This window comes from Polyergus mexicanus, unplaced genomic scaffold (assembly GCF_030449975.1).
Source record: "Polyergus mexicanus isolate NDT 795.1 unplaced genomic scaffold, iyPolMexi1.0 SCAF_11, whole genome shotgun sequence".
Lineage (NCBI taxonomy): Eukaryota > Metazoa > Arthropoda > Insecta > Hymenoptera > Formicidae > Polyergus > Polyergus mexicanus.
Window position 1 is genome coordinate 6,487,776 of NW_027223331.1, and position 25,960 is coordinate 6,513,735.

Here is a 25,960-nt window from a genome sequence, read left to right on the forward strand (position 1 = left end):
ATTTGATATATTATTACTGGCAATATTTCTCTATTTCTTAATTTATAAAATATTTAGTGTAGAAGAATGTAGCTTTAAGAAGCGATTAAAATGTGGTATGAATATTCATACTTTTATTATTGGCACCTTAAATGTGTTTTTTTCAAGCTAATATTGTCAAATTACAAAAATTCTAACTTTAACGAAATTTTTATTTTTATTTACAGACAAAAATTAAAAAAATTAAAATATAAAAAGGAAATTATTTATATTTTATTTAACAATATTCTTATTGCTAAACATCCAGAGAAAATTTAAATTGTCAACATTTATCAACTTTAAGCCAATAGTTTGTGCCATAAGTATAAATTATAATCAAATATTCATGCACAATAATTTACCAACTGCCAGATTTCTCTCTTTGGTTTTAATTAAAATACATGAAAGAGTATCTCAGAAATAAATAATTATGATTACAGTAAGATAGGAATTATGTTGATTGAGATGTTTACTAATAGTTGCACTTGAATATCCTTTTATGAGAACTATTTAACTTGAAATTACAAGCAGATAAAAAGGCAAGATATATCCTTCAGTCTCTATAGTGTTACCTTATCCGGACGTCATATCAACAGACTTTGATATAGATAAGTATATGCAGGATGATTCGAAGTTATTATGCACAACAAGACATATATACACAATTAAATAGTCTCTTTAGTTATTCTAATACCAGGTCCTTCCACATACTTGAAGATTTGTAAAATGGGTAGAAACTCCGATTCATCCTGAATATATGTATATGTGTACTTGTATAAGATATATATATATATATATATATATATTCGTTTTATTTATAACAAGTAAATATATAAATAAATTTATTTATCTATGTTATCGGGGATCACGACGTAATAACAGGAAAGATATATTCAACTTTCGTACTCATACATGGGCACATGCATTTCAAATAATTATATAAATCCTTGAAATCCAACTTCAAACTCCTTCTCAATCACTTCTTTCATCTATATCACATATTTCTTGATCAATTTCGGAATACTTGTTATGATATACACAATGTATGTGTTAATCATATCATTGAAGGAATAAAACGTGATTTGCAATAACTAGACAATATATTTTATTTCAAGTATAACTAGAATATACTTATGTACTAGTTTAGAGCATACAAATTGCACGAGTGATACGCATAATATTAAATTTGTAATACATGGCCTTTGCAGAGCGTTAATACTACATATAGCTGTAAATAAATTCAGTCTCTATCCAAGCCGCGTATAATTTACGTTTTTAAGTCCCAGAACTTTATATATATATTAAACTTTAGATATATATTAAAAAATAAAAGCAATTTAATTTGTCCGAAATCGCCAGCTAACGCGTATTAAAAATATGATACATGTGTGTGTGAGAAAGAGTTGTAAAATATTGTAACAAAATTGTCATACTTAGATCTCCTGAATATGTTTAGTTTATATTTGTTTCGAACTATCAAAATGTGCTGTTTCTCTTTATAATTTTGTATAAATAACAATTAATGAGAAAATATAAGATGTGATTATGAAAGATCCATATAAACTTCATGGTTGAGTTCTGGAAAAATTGGGAAGAGTAAAAATTGTTATCATAAAAACATAATTTGTTTTCTCGCTATAAAAAAATATACTAATTAATTTTAACAATAAATTTTTTACTTTGCTAACTGAAAAATATACATGAAGTTGATACAAATCTGTCAGATACACAAACTTTAAACATTTATTTTAAAAATATTAACATTTGGGTGTTAAATCTGATAATGTAACACCACTCATTAACAGTGATATTACTTCTTAATAATGAAGAATTTTTAAAAAGTGTTACTTCCTCGCCGATCGATAGAGCCTATCGATGTTATGCTTCTCCGCGTCTGTGAAGCCCAAGATACTTTCAATAGCATTTAAGTGACCGTGATGATTCTCCTTATCAGTAAGAAAATAATAGATTGCCGACTTTAGGAACTGCAGGGTAATTTCTGGATCGAGAGTACCCTGACTGCTTCTCGCCTCTACAATACGCCGATACATTGCCTAACCGAAACACAATGACATACTTGTTAAATAACGAAACTAAAATATTGTGATATGTAAAGAAACATATTGAAAATATACAACTGTTTATATGCGTATAATCGTGTTTTGAATCAATTTTGAATCCAGACACATTCGTATTTATAATTTTCAATGTTCGCGCACATTAATAATACATGTATTTTAATGTATATATATAATTGAAAGTTATGTGTGTGTAATTTTACATTAATTCATAATAATACGATCGATTTTAAAATGTCAACTGGAATCAAAATGGTTCATCTCAATTCAATGATAATATGATACACACATCTTATATGCAATAGTGGAAGCGTGCATTGGCCGTAAGCACATGCAAACTTACATTAGCCGAAGGTATAAGAGGCTGTTTCTTCCAGGTGCATTGGATAATATCGCCCGATCTAAGAGCAGTATGAGAGAATCAACCATCTACATTTGTGCCTCATAATCCACATGCAATTGTTGCAGCAAAGCATTCACTAACGCGGATGTAAAAGAAAGAGAGATACGAGCGCAATTGTGCTTTCCACACGCCCATATCAAGAACTGACTCGCCAACTCGTAAATAAAATGCATCCCTGAAGTTAATGACACTATTGTCACTTATGAATGAGTGATGATAAGTCTGAGGTAATATTTGTATTTCTTAATAAGTTACAAAATAACTCAAGCCATTAAAAGAACAAGTTATGAACAATTAATTGATTACTGTACTTCTGATTAATTTTATTTATTTTCAATTTAAAGAATTTTTATAAGAAGTTTATATAAAAAGAAAGACTATACGTGAGCATTATGTTTGTGTCAACATCAGTTCTTGATATAATACAACACTGATAAAAAATCGGTGCATATTATATGAAGAAATGCTATAGTTACGGGCGTTAAAAAAGTGGATGAGAATTGCGTCACGCAATCGAATTAAGATACAGACCTTACGTGTGCCAAGGACCCAGAGAGAAACAGCCTCCTGAGCGCTTAATAAACTTTGGCTATGTTCGGCTGAAATATGAGGTTCAGGCGAGTAGCTTGTGTCCTGGAGTGTGAGCGGCGACCAAAAAAAGTGGCACATCGTTAGTACAAGAATATTGTGAACTACGAGAATGCTCGAAATGTGATGTACACACTTTATAAGTGTGTGAGAATGTGAAAAAAAGATGAATAAACGATGCGTCTCTGAGAAACGAATGTAAAAGCTGATTAAAGACTGCGTAAAAAAACTCATTCGAGATTCATCAGGCGTGTTATTGTGTTAGCATGATTAAGATCGCGAGAAAAACTCGCTCTTTCGCGAGTGTGAGAAAATCGATAAGATCATTATGCAAATTTCAATCGTTCGGCTTTAAATAAAAAACGCACACCTACCAGAAAAAAAAAAAATACTAATAATCAAGCGAGAAAGAATGCAAATGTCAAACTAATAAGGAACTCTCATATTATGTGCAAATGTTGCGATGCATTATGAAAGCTTGTTAATGACAACAAATATAATAAAAATCATCGCTGCAGAAACTGTATTAATAATAATTAATATCTCTGAAACATTTAATTTTGTATATTTCAAATTAATGCCAATTTAAAATAATCTTGCACAGAATATACAAAATAAAATTTTAAAACCAAACTGCAATGTTATGTTATCTATTGCTATATCTGTCAAATTTTAAGAATGGTAAAGTGCAAATAAACAGTACTCACCTTAATATTCTCTAATTCAGCTTGTGTGACGGTTAGCTGTTGAAGAAGTTCCGCGACGGTGACTTTAGGCGGTGATTGATGCGCTTGCACGAGAATCTATAATTTTGCAAAAGGTATTCAAATATAGTATCAAATTTACGCTTTTCACATATATCTTTGATACTTCATATCATACCTGATCAGCTTGTTCAATGCGCGCGGCTTCTTGACCTTTGGCATACATTTTCAGGTACATTTGCTTATTTCTTTCCTCCTGCTCGCTTAAAAGTGCTTTCTGTTCACTAAGCTCAGTCTTCACAGCCTCTAATTCCGCTTCTAATTCACGTACACGAGTTTCCGCGATATCTACGGTTGGTCGCACCTCGCAGTAACGCGTGTTGACCTCGGACAGTTGGTTGAGCAAACTTTCCACCTGGACAATAAATTTATTATACAAGTAAGAAATTGTAAATTTTTTTTTAAATTCATATGAAAAAAAAGAAAAAAAATTGCACACAATGTGTCTATCAAATACAAAATCTTCACCTTATCATTGTGTTTCTGCTTGAGATCTTGCAACTCGTCAACGTGACGTCTGTGCATATCTTCGATTCTATTCTCATAATGACTAACCAATCGACGTCTCTCCTCGTCTCGCTCGATGCTCTTCGGTGTTATAGAAATCGTATCGGGAATATCGCTGGATTGTACCACATTAGTCGTGCTGATAACAATTTCCGGTTGCGGCTCAGGCAGGCACACAGAGTCTTTCGAATGGACGGAACCATCTTCAAAATGTCCGGAATCAGCTAACGATGGGGGAACATCCGTGTGTAAACGCTTCTCCGGCGTTTCTGGACTGGTGACGGATTTCTCCGCGATGTTCTCATCCGGAAGATCCTTGCTCGGCGATTCTGGCGAGAAGGGATTGTTCTCGCGCACGGTGAGAGCATCGCTGCTATCCGTTCGCTCATCTGGACTGTTCAGAGAGGCCTTGTACAGTCTCAATTCTACAACCTCCTTTGTCAAACGCAAGAGTTCCCGGTCTTTCTCCTCGATCTCCTTACGCGCCTCTTTCAACAGAGCCTATAAAGACATATCGATCAAGATAGAGATGCAAACAACCGCAGAAATAACGTAATAATTATTAAATATAAAGTATCTCAAAACTACCGGATATCTTTTTAATGAATTTAGATTCTCAGTGAGTTTGCAACGTCTTATATGTACATAATTAATTGTTTAAGCGCCAAGTTTTTTCGCCAATTACAAATTTTAAATTTGACATATATATATATATATATATATATATATATATATATAAATGTGTGTGATTTAAAAATTAAATTTCTCCAGAATTAAATGAAATATATTATTAATCTGAGAGATAAAGAATACATCTCGTATATTATCCTCAATATCAGCAAAGAGCTAATGAAGTAAAAGCGAAAAAAAAAAATGCAACTGCCAATGTATCTCTTTGTTAGCCTAATTACCTGAAACTTCCTGACTTGTCTGGCCGCTCTTTGAGTAGGCGTGAGATATTGTTCGTTGTCGCCGACGTGATTCGAACAATGCACGACATATTTTCGCGATCGACCAGACCAAGTGGTGCCGTTCAACGCGAAAGATGCGTGCTCGCAGGCGCTTGCCGTACTGCAAGCGCTACTATAACTCTTCACGCTCTCGACATCGCTGTCATCGTTGGCAATTCCCATTGTTCCTCCAGAGGCCGCGTGACTTGGCCGCGGCCTCACCGGTGTCAGTGAGAGACTCTGAACGGTACATTATTCAGTTAACTGAGTCCGTTAGCGCAATTCATTTTAAAAGCAGAGCAGACAATATACATATTACTGTTAAATGAATTTTGACAGAAGTTGAGTGAGAAAAAATTAATAGTTTGTTTAAGAAATATGTAAAGAAGTTATTCATAAAAATTTGAAGATATCATGTTGATATACAAATAGTATATTTAAAAAAAAAATCGTTAAGAGAAAGACTACGAATTATTTATAATAAGCTTGCGTCAAGTCAAATATAATTCGAAATTTATGAAATTAATTATTAAATATATAAAGAGCTCTTAAAAGCATTAAAAAATTAGTGCTAACTTTCGTTGGTGCTTCTCACAATCAGTTATCTTCAGACTTTTTAGATCCTTAAATGAAAAGGATGAAAAAAGAAGTAAAGTAACGATTTGTATATATATGATAGTTCACAGAAGTCGATACGTGGGCGGATTTATAACGAGGTGCCTACCTGTTGGATTATTTCTCATATTTATATTGCGCGCTTAGGATAATGACACTCGTCCGGAATATATCTGGTCACGCGAGGGGAACAGACCCGACTACCGTGACCTACCGTGCAAATTAGCATGAATCAACGGAACCTCTAAGTTACGTCTAGCGAATAAAGGTAAAGATTTCCATACGGATTCCGATGTATAACCGCATGCAAAAGTCAGAGATCAATTTCTTCGCACTATAGACTTGTCGAATACCTTGGCAGATCTTGGAAAAATGAGAGAGCGGCGATATCCTTCACTCTAGTAAGTCTTAACAATAAATACGCTTTCCATTACATCGTATAAACGGACAAGACGCAAATATCAAATGTTCAGAATAAAATATTCAGTGCACATTCACTTATGCGTCAAGCAAAATGCGCAGATCGGTCTCGGGGACGTCGTTCAATTTTGAACGCGAATTGTAGGATCATCATCATTCACGTTTCTTTTGCTCTTATTTTTTTTCGTGAGAATCGTCCCTGCTTATAGTCGTATTACAATTGTCAATTTTAAAGTGACAGGAATCCGTCTATAGGACGACCGAGAGCGACCGATCTACGTCTAATATGCAATGATATTGACAGCGTTTCGAGATAACACGATCTTCTAAGCAGCCGGATGGTACTCACGAGAGATCGTTGTCGCGGCGAGTCGGTTCCATTCTCCGTGATGACCGGAAAAATATGATGATCCGGATGATGATGCTGCTGCGACGATTGCAGGAGGTGGTTGTGACGACGATGATGCTGTTGGTGGCCGATCAGGGCCGCGGCGGTGGTGGCTCGCGGATGATGTGGTGGTAGTATCCGTTCGCCGCGCACGCGCAAACTGGCGGCGCGACGCAAAGCCGACGGCGATGGCCTCGGTATACGGGAGTCCAGCGAAGACGTCGGCGAGGTGGCAGCTATTCGACATGCGTGATCATTTCATTAATAATTAATTCGCAGAAAATTAAATGATGTTGCGCGTGGGCGATCGCGGAGGAAGGTCGTTGTTTCGAGATCGAATATATTGTACAAGCTTTAAAAAAAAAAGAAAAAAAGAAATTGAAGTATTTTCCAATAGATTCGTTTTAGAAAAATTCAAAATTCTTGAAAAATTAAACAGTCTGAGATAAATTTTTTAATTATGTTATTAGAATGAGTTCTTTTTTCAATGAATGTAAATCAGAATAAAAATAGACCGCAATGAAACCGGAATATGTTAATTATATGTCATCGAACTTTTCATCTCATTTCTCTATGTATTTATCACTTATCGAAGTACAGCAGCTCTCAATTAACATGTTCAAAGTCGCATTCCAATCTCAATTATAGAAAATTAAATTTACTACGGGAATATTCTATTCATTATCGCATCTTATCATATATTAATGATAATTTAATGACATAGTAAATAATCATTCTCAATACAATTGGAGAAAGTAATTTTTTTAGATAATTCCATAAATCAAATGAGATGCTAGCGATTTAAAATATTCGAAATTTAAAATATTTACTAAATGTGAAATGTGGAAAGAGAGACGTTTAAAGAAATTATCTCCCTAATTGTTCCGAGAGAAAGCATATTTCACTAATCGTTGATTAATCAAAATCCCTCACAGATTTTTCCATCAACCTACTAGGACTATCAGGTGACCCGATACTTGGCACATGGATAGAGCTGATAGCGGTGGCGACTTCGGTCAGGTTGACAGAGCACGTTGTCGTCGTCGGCGTTGTAGGAGACGTCGAGCCGGCAGCGTGAGTTGAGTGACCCGGGTGCATCGGCTGCAGGGAATGCAGGGATCTCTCGTTGCCGTAACGAGCCATTCTGTCCATTCAGTTTATCTCCAGCGCATCACGCGACGACTGTCACCTGGATACGACACGTGTCCCAAATGTTTGATGATTACAAAAGTGATCATTATCGGAGATAATATTGCATTCAATTCTGATATATACAATGCAATAAAATATCGCTTATTTTCAAAACTTAAAAACTGAATAACAAGATTCATAAAAAGAGCAGAAATAAAATTTATAAACCAAAATTTAAAAAAACATATAAAGTAGTAAAGAATTTAAAAAAAATTTACCATATAATATAATACATATATTCCAATAAATATCAATATATAAATAATTCGATTCTTATCAATCATTGCATCTGCATAATCGAATATATATATGCGTTACAAAATCAACATTTATATTATCATTTCCACAGACAATAAATATAAGTGAAATATTCCAACGCACAAGTTTTATCGAATAAATTATATGATGTTATCGCGTTTAATTAAAGTCAGAAAATTTTCTGACTTTAATCTCGCTTAGAAATTTATTTAGAAAACAACATCAGAGAGAGTTTTATTTTTCGACAAGCAAGAAAGAAAGATATAATCCCCGGGGTCGAGGACGTATCGATTGGACGAAGCGCTGTCGTTCGCTGAACCTAGGTCAGTTTTTTCTCGAAACCATTGTTTCTTACTTTCAGCATGATATTTTCTGCGCAAACTTGGACGAATCTCAAAATTTATTTCTTCTTGCGATGCGCCATTTAATTTTACTCAGATTCCCGACCGCGGAATACAACATATTACGATACGTTGAGCAATGAGTTATTTCGGAATTGATAAAAAAAATTTTTTACAAATATAAGAATATTGCGTCATATAAGAGTCGCGCGCGCGCGCGCGATTCGAAAAAGATTTTCGAAAAAAAATTTATTGTATTAAGAAGCATTAAATTCTATTTATTAAATACGTTCAATTTTTTGAAACGTGGACTACCGATTAAGCCTTTATAAAATTTTGTTTTAAAGTTTCTTTTATAAAGATTTTTATAAAAATCTCGGTCTGTTTCAGTTTTAAATATATCATATAATTTATATAGATTATTTTTTATTTTACAACTAATTGATACAATTTTCTCGCAAATAAATGATCAACCGAGAATCTGGATTATTTTGAGGAATCGCGGACATCCACAGATAAGACCTCGACATTATTCGCACAATTATCAAGTGCTTTAAAGCGTGTTGTACGCGGTAGTTAACTTCGCGTGTATTTCATCCTTGTACGCGGAAGCCGGATACGGTCCGTAATTTTACGGCGCACCTTGGAACAAATACGTAGAAATTGCGTAAAACGATTTCAAAAGTCAAATTGTAAGTCCCAAACGCACACACCTCGACACATTCGACCTCTTTCAAACGATACAGAAAGATCGTAAAAAAAAAAAAAGAAGCAAGCAAAAAGCGAAATTACGATATACGATATGCAATTTTCATGAATGCGTATAAATATAAATTGCGAAATAACAGTGCGTGATGATGATTACTTTAAATTACTGTAAATTATTGTAAATTACACATTTTAGCAAAAGCAAAGAAAGACAGGCTTCGAAAAATCGTTAGTTTCGATTTATCTTTAAAATTTACATAATTGCAAGGGAACATCTAAGAAAAACAAGCACCTTATAAATTTTGTAGACTCAAATAAGTATGACTCAATTAAAGATCACGTAGAGTAACGTGATCCATATATTACAACAAAGAAAATTTAGCAATTATCTCTATGCGCAACTGCAATTTTTAAATTATACACATACACATTTATTTTTAATAAAAATTTTTAATAAAAAAAAAACTTTTTAGATAAATATAACAGGCGTAGATGTTACAAACGTAACACGCGAAGAATAAATTCATTTATTCTGAGAATTTCTATCTGCGAGATTCAAAATTTTTCCAAATATCTTCCGAGAAAAATATTTTTGCGAGCTTCTCTCTTTTTTTTTAAGACCAAGATTTTAGAGAATAATAATAATAAAAGTAATTGAACGTTTCAGCATATTTAGAGAACTTATTATGTAAATACTCGATAATTTCAACAAGTCCAGCTTACGAAATTGCCGAGAATGACTTCGGGTGACCGTAATAACGTCGTCGTGATCGTAACGAGCGATAGCGAGAAAACAGTCGAAATGAAGTGAATGGCGTGAGAAGGAAATTCCGCGTTCTTTATCGAAATGAAATAATCGATGACATGTTCTATTTTAAGGATACGCTGCAGCTTTAACGCAGCGTTTACAAGCCGACGAAAATTTTACGTCAATAAAAGAGAAATTTAATATCACACCCGTAAACGTTTTCACATAACATAAAGCGATATACGTAAAATTATTTCTTTCTTTCGTACTTATTTTCTCTGCAAAAACTTTAAACAACATAGGATGATACACACATAGATATTCTTATGTATACTCTCTCTCTCTCTCTCTCTCTCTCTCTCTCTCTCTCTCTCTCTCTCTCTCTCTCTCTCTCTCTCTCTCTCTAGGTATATATATATATATATAATTAATATAAATAATTAATAGGTTAATAAATTCTTGAAATAAGTTTCCTTGAACAAACAAAAGAAATAAATCCTTCAATAAATTGATTCATATATTACACTTTCCGTATGTACGAATTGAGTGTAATCAGTCGACTATTACGGAAACGTAGAGAATGTTACATAACACAAATAGACTAATTATACGAAAACTAGGATACTTAACGATAAGTTGGTGAATATATGTTAATGTTTTATTTGCGCGGATATGCGAGGAATTAACATTTATGTTGCGCAAATCTAGCTATAATTTTTGACACGTTGATATTTTTTTTTTTTTTTTTTTTTTTTTTGTAAAAAATATCGATATTATAGACGACTATTTTCTGTGTGTTGGTTGTGTATTTTTAATGTAATTCACGATATCTGGCGATAGGACGTTACAGACGTTGCAAGTTTTTTTTTTTTTTCAGCTGCACGTTATGTTATACTTTCGAGATAGAAATCGAATGTTTAAAGGAAAAAAAGAAAAGACAAGAGATTGAAAGAAACATATACAGGAGATGCAGTCGAAAAAATGGACCTATTGTCAATTTACCGCCAATGATTCGCGTTTTTTTTTCACCGTATGACACTCGAAAAACATTTTCGCGGCGTCTACACTTTCGTCTCTTTCTATTTTTCTCTTGAGCAAACACTGTGCACGTAACATATGCGCTTGATCACAGATCTAAAGACGTGAAGGAGGATCGAGAAGACCGCGGGCACTCACCTCGATGAAAAACATCGGTATCGCAGGAACCACACTATTATTCGTTTATTTGTTCAAAGCTTGATATCCCAAAAAGCTGCTCGACAATATCGTCCACCACTGTGCGAAGCGGAATGACTGGCGAATGAATGACGCCTGACGAACGTCGATCCTCGTACACCGTCGAACGGACAACAGCCACTGTCAGATGTAGACGGGCCACGTGGTCTTCCAGCTCCTTCCGAGTCGAGGAATCCGTCTCCCGCGTTTCGAACGGTGTGAATGTTACCGAAGGCAAATTCACGCGACGAATCGACGGCGAAAAACGGGGTCGCGTTGAAGGCCGTGACGCGGATCACCGCACGTGACGTTCTGACGTTAGCAACGAAAAGTTGCGATGATGGATGTTATGTATGTATGTATCCGCAATCCCACACCGAGCGATCTCTTGATTCAATTCGGACAATTCAATGAACAGCACGCGGCATCTGACGATTAGGAAACGAAAGTTCGATGACGTGAATTCATCCTTTTTTTGCCTTGTCAACACGCGATATTTTTAGCAATAATATCGATGAGCTTTTTTTTACCTTCCGTTACAAAGCGTGTGTAATAGCTTTCCAGTTGAACGATAATACATTATCGACATGTGCGAATTAATTATATTTACCTATTGTAATCAATGTACAAATATTTTTTTATACATTTATTCCTCGCTGATAGTGTTTTTAGAAATTCACGTGTATGTATTAATAATTGCGTTCAGTAAATAATCGTTATGCAATCGTCGAGTAGAGATCGTCTGTGATTGGTGTCTGGATCTACCAATCAGATGCGTTTTTCAAAAATTGGTCACTCGATTGTTGTTTTTTGAACGCAGTCATTTTATCATCTGTTCGATAAATTTCGCGTTTCGATCCAGCAAAGATGGCTAAGCTGATTGTGTAACCATAAACATGGCTGCTTCCTTGATCAGGACGTGTACGGAATTTAGGTATTTATTTTTCTGTCTAAAGAGACGATATCATGATGATTCAAATTCGTCTTCAAGTATTTGTTGCGAAATTTGTTTAATATGTGAACATTGTGAGAAAAGACAAGTTCCTTAAAAATTAGAAACATAACCTATCCAATTGTATATGCTATGATATCGACTTAATTCCCCTTTTTCTTAAATATAAAAAAAAATCGAAATGTAATAATCTGTATAAATTACTGTAGAATTCTAAATTGATGAAAAATACATATTTCCTGTCATGCTTTTATAATTTGCAGTTTACTGAGACAACAACTCTGCGAAATTGTCAGGAGTGATAATGCAAGGAAGCACATCCTGCCCAGTTTGTTTCTCACATGCATGCAATGCCAGCGTTATCATATGACGCCACAATACTTCAAAAAGAATTCATCAAGGCTGAAAGTAAGTTTCCAATTTTTTCTATATACGTAACTATTTAATATTTAAAAATATTGTGTATATATTATATCAACTGATATTATCTATAGGAGGCAAATACTTTCAAGTTGAAAATAAAAAAAAAGTTACCAGTTGTGGATATATGGAACAGAATGACAGTATCGGAGCTGGCAAGATCTGCAAAAAGAGACATAGATGATATTTTTGAAGCAATTTTTATGTCCGATTCAATTAGACGTTACGATAAAGATACTGTCATAGAAGATCAAAATGTATTGTATAGTGCTGTACGGAAACTTGGGGCAAAATTTAGGGTGATCTCTAAACCAGATAAAGTAGAAAAGGATGCAAAGGATTATGATGCCGTTAAACGGTATTGGATAATATAATTAGAATAGAATTAATCAATTATAGCATAAAAAAGTGGCTATATTGTATTATTTATATCTTATTCATTAGGCCTCTACTGGATGAATCCGTACTAATAAAACGTCATCCAGTAGTAACAATTATGGGTCATGTTGATCATGGCAAAACTACATTGCTTGATACATTACGTAATACATCTATTGTGAAAACAGAATTTGGCGGTATCACTCAACATATTGGAGCCTTCAATGGTAAATGCGATTTTGTTTATTATATATTAATAATTGATTACGTATCATATACATAATAATTATTAATTGTATTACATAAGAAATTTTTGCAATTTTATTATTTTAACCGACAGTAACATTGGAAACGGGAGAAAGAGTTACGTTTTTGGATACTCCCGGACACGCTGCGTTTAATCTTATGCGAATGAGAGGCGCACAAGCAACCGACATCGTGGTACTTGTGGTAGCAGCAGACGATGGTGTTATGGAGCAGACCATAGAAAGTATACAAATGGCAAAGACCGCAAATGTTCCGATTATTGTGGCTATCAACAAAATCGATAAACCCGAAGCCGATATCGTAAGTTATTGCCGATTAATACAGAGTGAGAAGTGTTGCAATATAGTTAACTGTCTGAAAATGATAATGAAAATTATAATTTATAATGTCTATTTCAGGAGAGAACGCAAAATATGCTTGCGCAACAAGGAATTCAGGTAGAGGCATTAGGTGGGGACATTCAGTGCGTTAGTATTTCGGCATTACATGGAACTAATATAAATACTTTGACAGAGACTATAGTGTTACAAGCCGAGCTCATAGAGTTAAAGGGCGATCCGACAGGGCTAGTTGAAGCTGTCATAATTGAATCCTCTATTGATCGTTATCGCGGCAAATTAGCGACTGTCTTAATTCAACGCGGCACTTTAAGAAAGGGCGCGTTTCTTGGTAAGGAATGTTTCAATCCAAGAAAAGTATAGAAGAAAAAATATATAAGTTCTGTTGGAAAAGGCTCAATCAAATATTCTTAAGAATAAATTTTTGTCTATGCTTTTTTTTTAAATTTTTAATACATTTTAAGAAAGATTTAGAACTGATGATGTATGAAATATATTCTGCAACCTTGAATATACCATATAGTCAGAATTTTTACATATTTAATTACCTTTTTGTTCGATAATAGTGAGTGGATTAGCATGGGCTAAAGTGAGAGCCATGTTTGATCATTCCGGAAATCCAATTACGGAAGCTAAATTATCTGAAGCGGTGCAGATTATTGGATGGAAAGATTTACCCTCTGCAGGAGATGAAGTACTAGAAGTCGAGAATGAAAAGAGAGTACATATGGTAATGCGATATAGGGAAGCACAAAAAGCTATGCAATTGACACAGGAACATAAAACTGCAGCAGATAAGAAGCATGAAGAACATCTGAAAGTAAGTTTTTATTGTATAACAAAATTATATTATGACGGAGATATTATTTATCTTACTTTCTGACGATTGTAGGAATATCTGATACTTCGAGAAAAGAGAAGAGCAATCGGAAGATATGTCAAATTATCAAATCCTATTAAAGTAGAAAAACCTGATGATGGAATACCTACAGTCAATATTATCGTAAAAGGCGATGTTGCCGGCTCTGTAGAAGCTATATTAGACGTTTTTAATACGTATGGAAGCGATGACAAGTGTCGATTGAGTATCGTTCATTACGGTGTTGGACCCATCACAGAGACAGATTTACAAATAGCAGATGCGTTCAGTGGTAATATATCTTCTATGAAGAATCAATTGATATTATCTTCTCTATAAATTTCAACATCACATAAAATCTTTATAGCCATCATATATTCTTTTAATCTGCCTATAATGAAAGACTTGAAACAAAAAGCTGATAAAAAAAATATATCGATCCGTCCATATAATGTGATATATAAACTTATTGACGATGTTAAGAAGGAAATAAATATTAAATTACCGCTGCTCAACACTGAAGAAGTGATAGGTATGAGAGAAACATTAATAATTAGACCGGTTAAATTCGTTGTTATAAATTCGTTTTGATGGTTTGATTTCTCTGTAGGCGAAGCAAATGTATTGGAAGAGTTCGAGATCACAGAGAAGAAAAAAAAAGTAAAAGTCGCGGGCTGTCGATGTGTCAAAGGCATTCTAAAAAAAGATGCAATGTATCGGTTAATACGCGAACAGAAAACTCTCTATATTGGTAAGAGAAAATATTTGATTAAAAAGAGATAGAGAGCGAGGAAAAGAGGAAAGAAAAAAGGGAAGAGATGAAATGATACTTATCTTTTAGGGAAATTGGTGTCGATGAGACACATGAAAACTGAAACAGAAACCATCAAGATTAATGTAGAATGTGGTTTGAGATTAGAAGATCCCACATTGTCTTTCAAACCGGGGGACGTTCTAGTTTGTTATCAGATAGGCAAGAAATCGCAAGAGACCGATTGGGATCCTGGATTTTAAACAATCCTAAAAATCGTAAAGCTAAATCAGATAAAACATGTTCATAGATTTCCGCAGTCATCGTCTTGCTTATACATTATGAGAATAATAGAAATATTCTTGAATTAAGTACAAATTTTTTTTATTATTGCCTGAGAGAATCGCAATTTTTTCTTTCATATTTTTTTTACATCTTTTACATATACAGTCTATCGTAATTTCGCTTTGGGGGAGATACCAAATTCTTGAATGCTATTGTGAAATTAAGACAGATAAACTATATTATGTTCAAATTTGTCAGAACTAAAAGTATCAATCTTGCTCTGCGTAAGTGGAATGAATGCGCGTTCTTATTTTTTTTTTTTTTTTTTTTTTTTTTTTACAATATGCACCAAACGATATCCAAAAAGACAGCAATATGCACATAATCGGTCAGATTTTAAAAGATACTCTGCGATAATCTTAATTTTACTTTCCGTAAAATTAAATATCTTCAGAATCGCCGCGAAGTTTCATCTTTGCTCTAATCCAACGAGCCTTGTGAAAATTTAATTTTCGATTTTGGATTGGCAATATAGATCACCTTAACAGGATATCCCGGGAATCACGTGGAGTATATTAAGACGCATAAGTTTCGCGAAATCGTCGTTGAAGATGTTGATACGCCGAGAGGACGCTACGTTTCTTCTTTTGGAGACGGCAAGGGATCGTTTCCTGGTTGGCTATCGTGATGTTTGTCTCTAATGGTTCGATGGAAACATCGTCATCTGGGTGTACAAAGAAGGCGATGGAATGGCGACCGCGACCGCAATGTTCCGGTATAACGACGCGATGTCTAAGCGCTGGAAGTTGTTCATTAGTCCAATGCGCCAGTAATTCGCCAGTGTTCACTAATATAGCGCCTGGGAGATGGCCCACTCTAGCCCATCGTTCCCCATGTGGAGTTTGTATTTCAAGGCCTCCTTCGCAATCCTTGAAAAATATTTTATTGTTATAAATAAATTATTGAACGTAATCAATGATATTAATCAGCAATCTGTATATATATGTGTACATAATATAACATTATTACTTTAATATTGACTTGACATTTGATATTCCTATGTCGTAGTCTTTATAACATATACTGCGTATGAATTACGCGTGTAAATATATCTTTGTTTTAATGTTTAATAATTATTCATTATCTTTTAACACGCGTGTGTTTGATATGACTTTTCCTCTTTTAAATATTTTCATATTTTAGTGATGTAGAGCTGCTTATCACAAAATGATTGTGCGTATTGTGCGAACGAACGTGCCGAGATATCTCGTCAGTTTTGACGAAATTATAAAGATACGTAGAATTTATGACACTTTTTAAACGTAAAGAGTGAAGAGTTTCGTGTGTAAAGCATTTGTATTTTCTAGAATATGATTTACGATCGTGTAATCGTCTCTCTTTAACGACGAAAACGGCTATATTAGGTATCGAGCTTCAAGTGTGTATAATGTATTGCTGCAATCTGCATACTTGCGCCAACAAAGTGAAAGTGCCATAGTCGCAATGAGCGCCACATCGGGTCAGTCCTTGTACCGGTGCACCGAGTGGTGGATAGTAAAGGAGACGTAGGGTGGACTCGTTGCGAGGACCAAGCATATGCGCGTGCTTGGACAGAAGAAAGTCGGGGGACTGTTCCAAGCCCACAGACAGAGCCTGCAACGCAAACGGAATTTTTCAATTTCATTTTATTGGTTTCTCTGTACAGATTAGATTTTATTATCGACTCGTGAGTCAATGAAATCATTGAGAATTGCAATGTACTTCCGTTCAAAGGTCAAGAGCACGGAACCGTTCTTTGCCGAGTGCGAAAAAAAAATGCATAGAATGATAACGATAAAGTAGACAAGTATTTACAGGGAAAGATAAAATAATAGATTGACTCTAAAAATATCATAATGAAAAGAGATATTCATATTGGAAAATATTAAAAAAAACTAATTAAGTACGACCGGAAATATATTGAATACATAACGAAATGTAACAAGTCAAGAATTATTACAGTGAGAAGCATAGAGGCCAATTGCTTGAAATCGCGTGCCAATTCTTCTACCGCTGATCTAAATCCATGAACCTCGTCCTCTGGCAGAGTTCCTTCATATCCGGTTACGTTGAATGCATGGCGAAATTCCACCTCATCTGAAAATCTAATCAAAACATAATTAGATAACACTACAAAAACGAACGTATATGTGTGAAACTTATACTTGTGTGAAACAAGTGAAAAAAAAAAAACAACTTAAAAAACATATGCAACATTAAAAGAATATTTAAAATGCAAATATGTATTCACATTTATATGCAATCTCTCTAGTTTGCTTTTTGGGATAACATTACATATATATTATAATCCTGTTTTCTATTACTCTTACATTCGATAATTTATATTTTAGTAGCGTGAAGCTACTATGCGTATAATTATTCAACATTTTTAGGATTTTTATTATGAATTAAATTTAAATGATATGAACTGTTTTTTGTATTATCGCTGGATTACAAATCGCAATCGGTTAATAGAACCTTCATCAAACTGAATTATAATGAATTACGAGAATAATTTGAAAATATGATCTCCCAACTTACTTCTTCTTGCCTGGTTTAATGTAGCCGTGATTATTCGGCGAAACGCACTCGTATTTTATTCGCGTTTCATCTGGTAGCTCGCAAAATGTATCTAGAGCTCTGTAAGCTGCCTTCATCTGTAAATATGGAACATGCAATTTTAACGAAGTCTTAGCGAAGCGAGTAACAATATATGAAGCTTTTTCGTCTACTATTGAAAACGTAGCGCAAAAATGGATATTTACGTAATGATAAGAAAATATTGGCCTTCAACAAAAATTATGGTTCCTAGAGAGAATGAAAATTCGCGTATCTCATATATCTCGACATCCATAATCACACTTTTTATATTTCGAATTATACTCTTTCGGGTAATATGTAACATATAAAAGTATTATAAATATACATCCAGATAATTCCGGCTCGGATAATAAACAATTTTGCGAATGGCGAATCAAATATTATATATATTGCCTAATAAATTTCGCTCGTCGACCAATGGAGGATAAATCGCGAAAAAAAAAAACATTGCGTTGAAGAAACAGCTTCGTGAAAAAAATATATCGCAGTCTCAATTTGCCATATATTTCTCCATCGTCACAATTGTACAAACATTTAAATATTAAACATTTAATATGAAATAATTGGCAGAAAATAATATCTGTAAGCAGTTATACATTTTTTAACTTTTCCCACGCGAATAATTTTATCTTTAATTTGTATTCAACAGTTTAAAGTGAAATTGCTTGAGTATAATCGCGAGTCAATACCCTCTCAATGAAAATTTAATTGAATTTCTCTTTCCCTCTTTTAATTGCATGATCATAATTTTTTTTAAATACATTGTGTATTATTTAGATTATATAAACATTGCAGATAAAGCTCTATATCGCAAAAAGATACATTATAAGACGATACATTCGCGGATATTCGCACTGCTTCTAATCCCTCGAATTGTAAGGTAATTTTGTGAAAGGAGTATTCGACATAGGAGGACAATGATTCGCACGCTGATGTGTGGGTCAGATGTCACGTGTGACGTCGCGACAGTTTCTTAGTCACAAACATATCTTTACAAAGATGATCGTGTACACGTGATATGTATTCTAGCACTAACGATGCTGTAATATTGCATGCTTCCGTTATGTAATGTTAGAAAAAAAAACCGAACTGATTGCTCTTCTAATTCCGCGAAATAATCGTATCGTTGCATGCGCGAGCGACGCATATGTCATGTGTATGTGTGTGTGTGTGTGTGTGTGTGTGTGTGTGTATTGCTTATCCGCCAGCTAATTCAATGCTGGTAATGGAAACTAATACGGAACAAAGTATATCATTGTCATATAGCAGGCACAACTTTATTCTAGCATTTTCCACCGCATATTATTGTACAAGCTGCTGGAAGGCTCTTAACAATTTATCGTTTTTATTGCAAATTATACTGACAATTTTCGATAAAAATTTTAGAACATGTACGACGAATCGTGTGATCTTTCGGAAATTTTTTCGTAAATTTTAGATCTTAAGAATATTACGGTATCGTCAGAAAAAATGTCGAATCAAGATATGTCAAAATTAAGCAAGGTAAAAACTAAATTAATTTCTTTATCAAGTAAAATTAAGTCCTTAATTTTTTTACACATTTAAAAAAGTATTGAAAATCTCACACACTGTATAATTTAAACACAATTGATTGATAAAAATTAAAACTCTAAATTAATAATCGACGAGTATAAGATATACATATGTTAAATTTAATGATCTCAGAATCGTCATCGTGTACATTTACTTTACGATAAGCGATTATTTACGTTTTAATGATGGTTTACACTAATTAGTACCCAGAGACTGAATTAAGATCTCATACAGCTTCACATTGACAACATTTATGTTAGTAAAAAACCAAAAAATATTGTTTTATCTTCATTCGACTGTACGTATCTGCGCGTTTCGTACATACGCATGTTTTCCGATGCAGGTGGAAATAATAATGTTTATCGACACGTAGTTCGGTTACTCATCGAGACGTATATACATTCCCGTTTATGTAAATCCGTAAGTCACAAGTCGGATTATTACGCGAAACTCTCTGCAACACACTGTATCGTGTGGTATCGCTCGCAAGTTTCCGATAGCGAACATACAAATGACAAGGTCATCGTGCGCAAAACGTATATATAATATTTATCGCGGGCCCTTGAAAAAGAAAAAGAACTCAACTATTCTTTGATTGTGCTCAAGTTATCGAAGATTCGATAACAAGAAAGAGAGAAAACGATTATCAGCGTAAGATTTTATACAAGAGAGTACCTTATTTAGAGAAACTTTATATATATATATATATAGTGCCATTTAAAAAAGAAAATTATTAATGATTAATATTAAAATTACTAATGGCTTTCTGCGACTACCACATATTCTCTCTTACGACAAAAATAATATCACAGACAATTCGAAACTTAATATCCCGCGTTTATTATTTCTTATCGAACTTCAATTATTTTTACTTACTTTTGTAGATTTCAATTAAGATAAAAGACTAAAAATTAGAATTAAAAAAATGCAATTACGTAATTTTTAATATGACGAAAATTTCTTCGTCCCCCAAAAGGATCCTAACAAACATTTCGTATACTCAAATGCATCTGCGCAAGACGATTCTTTAATTTTTTAGCCGCAGTTTCTTTATAATTGCATTTATTTTAACGCCGTAAAGACGTCGCGAATTTAACCGACCCACTTTCAATCGGTATGTCGAATTATTCGTCACGACGTTAAATTGCGACAGCGTGTGATACCGATCACATATTTGTGCGAGCAATGAAAATCGGCAAGACCCGACGACAATATCGGCGCCTCTAATCAATCAAAAGAAGCCTCGCGACTTAATCATTTTCGCGCGCAAGGGAGCCTCTCCCTCGTTCCTGTCATACCTTGCACTCTGGAATGCCGTGGTTGACAAGCAAGGCCAGTCCTTTCTCGGACAGCGCCCTTAGCAGTTTCGAGGCCACCTGCTTTACGATTCCCTTCTGGGGGCATCTCTCCGTGCCTGTAATCGTAAGAAAACGCCTACTGTAAATATAGTACGGAGAGAAAAAGAGAGAGAGAAAAAAAATAAGGCAAAATATACGCAGGAAGAAGCTATTACTTTTATATATATTTGCCGTTTATTTTCTAAAAAAAAAGATTGATTATATTGACTGAATTTTTGAAAATTCGCAAATTTTATTATAATCAAATTATATTAACATAAAGTAGACATCACGTTTGAATAGTTCGGTTTCTGTTCTTTATTTATTTTATGCTGAAGATGATTAAAAAAAAAAAAGGACCGAAACATGCTTTTTATTATTAAGTCTATCGCTATTTTATTATTAATATAATTTGATTATAATAAATTATCGCGCTGGCTCTTAACTGCCTTCCTTCACCTTTGTATGATATATTCGTAAAGAGTCTTTATATCGTTTCATTTTAATTTTATAATGTTTTGAGAACGAATCTTACAGTGTAATCCATTAGCCTGATATTTTCTAAAAACAAAAAATGGTCGATGACAAGATGATGTCAACTCTTGTTTGTTGTAGATGCAAGATCATCATGCTTGATAAATTTATCAGTTTAATATATCGTTGTATGTAAACGCTGAGAAGGCTCATGTTTCGTGATATGTTTCGCTAAATACGCTGATTATGTCTATTTGAAGATAAAGGAAGCGTTGGGATATTTAGTATTAAATTTCTCGAGTTTTCCTCTCTCTCTCTCTCTCTCTCTCTCTCTCTCTCTCTCTCTCTCTCTCTCTCTCACACACACACACACACACACACACGATCAAACCGATGTCGGCTGCACTGATGATCGATTATGCCTTTCGCTCAATGAGCGTTCATTGACGTTGAGAGATCGAGATATCGCGATAATGAAACAAAAAATAAAATCGGTAGATAAGCTCATCTTTCTGTCATATTTATAAATGATATTCGCACATTATTTACACGCATACATATATATGGAATTGGTAGCTATAACTCATGATTATAATTACATCGTGTGTAATTTCTTATTTTTTCTTTTTACTCCTTACAAATAATAAAATAAAATAGAAGATATGACTGTGTAATCGCGCACTCGCACTATCGTTATAATACATGTAAATAAAGGCTAAAAAGTGTTCTCTCATTTAATATGTTTACATATTTATCATTTATGTATCGAAATAGAAGATACTGATTATTTTTCGCGTATGTGAATGCGTAGTGAGATGCGCTTTCAATTTACTATACGTTAATAAAAAGTAAATAAAAATGCACGCGCAGAAAATAACGTCAAATCACTGTGTCGTGTGATGTTACGTTATCGTTTTAGGTAAGCGAAAAATCAGAAATGATTAGTGGCATACAAGCCTTGGAATCATAACGCGAGGTCATGATTCTCGAGAAAGCCATCGTCCCCCAGCCTCTCGTGCGGTAACAAGATCCCGTCCATGAGAAGAGAAACAAACTGCAAATTTATATTCCGCACGCACTTTTATCGCGCTGATTATTACGAACCGTTTGCCCTCGGTTAGTATTCACTTGGATTAACTTTTGTTCCCGGTTATGCACTCGGCACAATCATAATTTAAGTTCCTGCAGGCCCGAAGCGAGTTCAACATACTCGTTTATAATTCTTCGCATGTCCTTTTTAATTTAACGATTGTATTTGATGATGATCGCGAGCAAAGGAAAATTTGAAATTTTTTTCTAATTTATATAAATATTGATAACATATATTGTATATTGATATTCTTCAAAAAAATGTCACTTTCAACTTTGCAACGCATATATTAGTTTAATTTTCCCTTTTCTCTTAAATAATTATTTTCTCTTTTATAATAATTATATTCTTTTAAATGATTATAAATAATCGAATATGAAAATTCTACGATATTAGAGGAGAAGTACAATATCGTTTTTTTTTGTTTTATTGTAGATGCGATTTTCTTACTTTGCAATTGTCGTCGATAAATATATTGAATGTAATACGATATTAATAAATTTTCCGACGTATTTCGCGCAGTTGACGTCAAACAGGACGTAGCACTCTGTCTACTTTGTTTGCTATTTTGGCGGCATTGCGACGTCACGATGACGACAGAAAGTCTGCAAAAGACTTTCGTTTCCTCGAGATATACACCGGTTACGGGCACCACGCCAAAATTGCCTCGTAAAGAAGATGAAAGAGCCGACAAAGCTCGAACAAAAATCGTATTAATATCACGAAACAATAAAAGAATATCCATTTTTAATAACGTAGCTCTCTAATCTCTCGATCAAATCCCCAACGACCAGTTGATGATATTTAAATTTATACCTATAATCTATTTCGTCTGCCCCTCTCTGTTGTGCTTACAGAAAAAAAAGGTTTTGATACGAAATGAAATCTATATTGCCACGTGACGAAAATATATACAATCGTATCGCAACAATGAAAGATTAGCTTATCGGATCATCCGTGATCTATATTAGGGATAAGATTCAAAGAATTAATTTGATACTTCATTTATGAAAGCATACTTTTCTCTCTCTCTCTCTCTCTCTCTCTCTCTCTTGTCATACGGTTTGAGTGACATTTCTGTGAGATCAGTTTTCTCTGGTTTTTAAATATTAATCTTTCACTAATCAAATGTCGCTTGGATTGACATTTTCTTTCTATTTGAGCAGATAATAGTTTCGAGAAATTCAGTATTATCCGATATTTTTTCTAAGGGGGAAAAAAAAAATCACAATTATTGATTATTTCGATTGTTTCGATTTGTTACATAATTACGTCATGAGGCATAATATTTACAGCATCTAAAATGAAATTGTCGAAGAAACTTGATGAAGTTCAATTTGATTTGAGTTTAAAATATGCATGCTGATACGTGAAACGGCTAAAAATATAGTCGAAAGCGTGATCTCACGAGGGGAGGAAGGTATACCAAGGGTTAATGACATGAGAGCAGAGAGAGAAGTGGGGGGTATACAAGGCTGACGTTTAACGTAAAACAAATTTTTTAAGTACAAAACAAAGCTTGTTCATATATCTACGCACACAATAGATAAATAATGGATATACAGTTACAGATACAGGTAAAGACGTCGTAAAGACGATCGTTTCTAGGGTGTACGTATACAATCGAATAAGAGAAAATATTTCTTAGAATTTCTCCTGGTAGCGATAGACTGTCCTCCCTGATACTTTCGCCTAGTATATAACGATCGAATATATGTACACCGTTACCGGACATCGACTCTAAAGGTGTGCGATATATGTATACAGGGTGTCCTAGACTAGCCGTATATCCCTTTTCTTTAAAAAAACTAAGCATTTTAAAGAAAAACGTTTCCAACAAAAATTGTATGGTTTTGAGGGGAACATAAGATGGTGTCATTGGTTTGACCTTGGACGGCATCGTCAAGGTTAAGTCAAGGACACCTTTAATTTCTTAAATGGAACCCCCTATTTTTCATTACATTTTCTTGTAGCTTATCTCGAGAGCTTTCCAAAACAGTGTCAAAAAAAAAAACAAAAACAAAGCCATATATAATTATTTAAAAAAATACATTGTAAATAATTTTCTTAGAAACAATTATTTTTTTATACTAATTGATTTGTCTCGTTATTCCGTACATAAAAGTATTACGGTAAGATTATCGAGAACTAAATATTTTACAAGATATTTAATTTTTTATATCAAAATATTTCACATTAAAATAACTCAAAAAGTACTTAATGAAAAAAATACTTTATTATAATGTTTTGGAAAACTCTCGACATAAACTATAAGAATATGTAATAAAAAATAGGGGGTTCCGCTTAAGAAATTAACGATCTTGTGTCTCTGTTTAATATAATGCTAACACAATCTCCCAGAATTTTTTTAACATCACGTTAAACTTGAAACAATCTATAATTTGCGATAAACTTCGGGAGGACAGACTTCTATTTATAGTGTTATGTTTAACACGAAGAAAACAAATCGGAGAATGACAGATGGAGCAAAATATGCATATATACAAAACAAAATAAACGCGTGTATAAAAATATGCGACGCATAAAATTATGAATACATTTATAAATAAATTAAGAGGATCTCGTATTAATGTTGTTTTTTTTATCTGATTGTTATATCACGTTTAATTCTTGATTCGACAAGCACGTGATGCGGTGCACGAGAAAAGGATAAATAAATCCGCATGAAAAATATACGCATAAACGCATTTTATCTCTGCTTCGTAACATCTGCGAATTTCGAAACACGCTGGCGGAAAGTCCGCCAGTTTCCCGCGTACGTGACTGATGCGTGAAAAGGCCGCGATGAATTCTCTACATAGGCGAGAGGAAAAAATAGTTTTGATATAGCGGAGGCGATAAGAAAAGATCTCGATGCGCAATAATATTCAATTCAACGTACGATGTATCGCGATCGCGTCGATTTACGTTTTCGTACACGTGAATTTTATATAGGATTTTATATATTTTTTTATGTAGCATGGTTTCCTTTAACTCGTTGTCGCGAAGAAAATCGTGCTTCGGAGATTTCATTTCAAGTCCGCATTTGTTTAAACGGATATGTAGCAATCGAAAGTTTTCTTTCTATTCGTGTTGCTCACGATAATGTAAATTCCATTCGACTTTTCGTCATTTAATATCGCACGATTTGCTAATGCAAAGTTAGTTACTTGCGAAACGAGGCGAAATAGAAAAATTCTTTTCAATGTAGCGTAATATCAATTCGTTGCCAAGGTTGACTTTTCCACGTCATCGCACGCGATAGAATATTTTGCAATTTTCGCATATCTTTTCTTCACCGATATCATTTTAAGATTTACATAAATTAAATATAAATTCCGAATTGGCATTGAGAGTTTTTACAAAATGAAAAAAAATTCCGAATGATCGCGTCCAAATTTTGATCGCACGTCTCTCATTTTT

The 25,960-nt window shown here is 33.9% G+C and overlaps 3 protein-coding genes across 5 annotated transcripts in view; 1 reads left to right on the forward strand and 2 right to left on the reverse strand.

Annotated features, from left to right (window-relative positions):
* Positions 1–11,842, reverse strand: Qtc (quick-to-court). Of its 3 annotated transcripts, none has more exons than XM_070304440.1 (10): positions 11,803–11,842; positions 11,154–11,620; positions 7,685–7,920; positions 6,693–6,967; positions 5,270–5,548; positions 4,320–4,859; positions 3,970–4,206; positions 3,795–3,890; positions 3,031–3,132; positions 1–2,072 (listed from the first exon to the last, which is right to left on the reverse strand). In XM_070304440.1, the coding sequence occupies exons 3-10, from the start codon at positions 7,881–7,883 to the stop codon at positions 1,863–1,865; spliced, it is 1,938 nt and encodes a 645-aa protein (XP_070160541.1). In that variant the 5' UTR covers positions 7,884–7,920; positions 11,154–11,620; positions 11,803–11,842; the 3' UTR covers positions 1–1,862. The 3 variants fall into 3 exon arrangements, with proteins under 3 accessions (XP_070160541.1, XP_070160542.1, XP_070160543.1); XM_070304442.1 differs by adding an exon at positions 2,440–2,497 and having other exon boundaries at positions 1,985–2,072; positions 11,154–11,820; XM_070304441.1 differs by lacking the exons at positions 3,031–3,132; positions 11,803–11,842 and having other exon boundaries at positions 11,154–11,763.
* On the forward strand, positions 11,051–16,541 carry Mif2 (mitochondrial translation initiation factor 2). The gene is made up of 13 exons (XM_070304439.1): positions 11,051–11,543; positions 12,055–12,126; positions 12,408–12,552; positions 12,639–12,922; positions 13,009–13,169; positions 13,283–13,509; positions 13,608–13,878; positions 14,114–14,367; positions 14,440–14,698; positions 14,774–14,938; positions 15,017–15,157; positions 15,248–15,435; positions 15,978–16,541. Exons 2-12 carry the CDS (start codon positions 12,089–12,091, stop codon positions 15,418–15,420), a joined length of 2,118 nt encoding a protein of 705 aa, XP_070160540.1. The 5' UTR covers positions 11,051–11,543; positions 12,055–12,088; the 3' UTR covers positions 15,421–15,435; positions 15,978–16,541.
* LOC138937807 (uncharacterized) overlaps positions 14,113–25,960 on the reverse strand; it is an 18,181-nt gene continuing 6,333 nt past the window's right edge. Inside the window, exons 2-6 of the mRNA XM_070304444.1 lie at positions 20,935–21,050; positions 18,023–18,138; positions 17,442–17,586; positions 16,913–17,095; positions 14,113–16,371 (exon numbers count right to left, since the gene is read on the reverse strand). Of these exons, the coding sequence (XP_070160545.1) occupies positions 16,018–16,371; positions 16,913–17,095; positions 17,442–17,586; positions 18,023–18,138; positions 20,935–21,050 (914 nt within the window). The 3' untranslated portion in view covers positions 14,113–16,017. The remainder of the gene's footprint in view (positions 16,372–16,912; positions 17,096–17,441; positions 17,587–18,022; positions 18,139–20,934; positions 21,051–25,960) is intronic.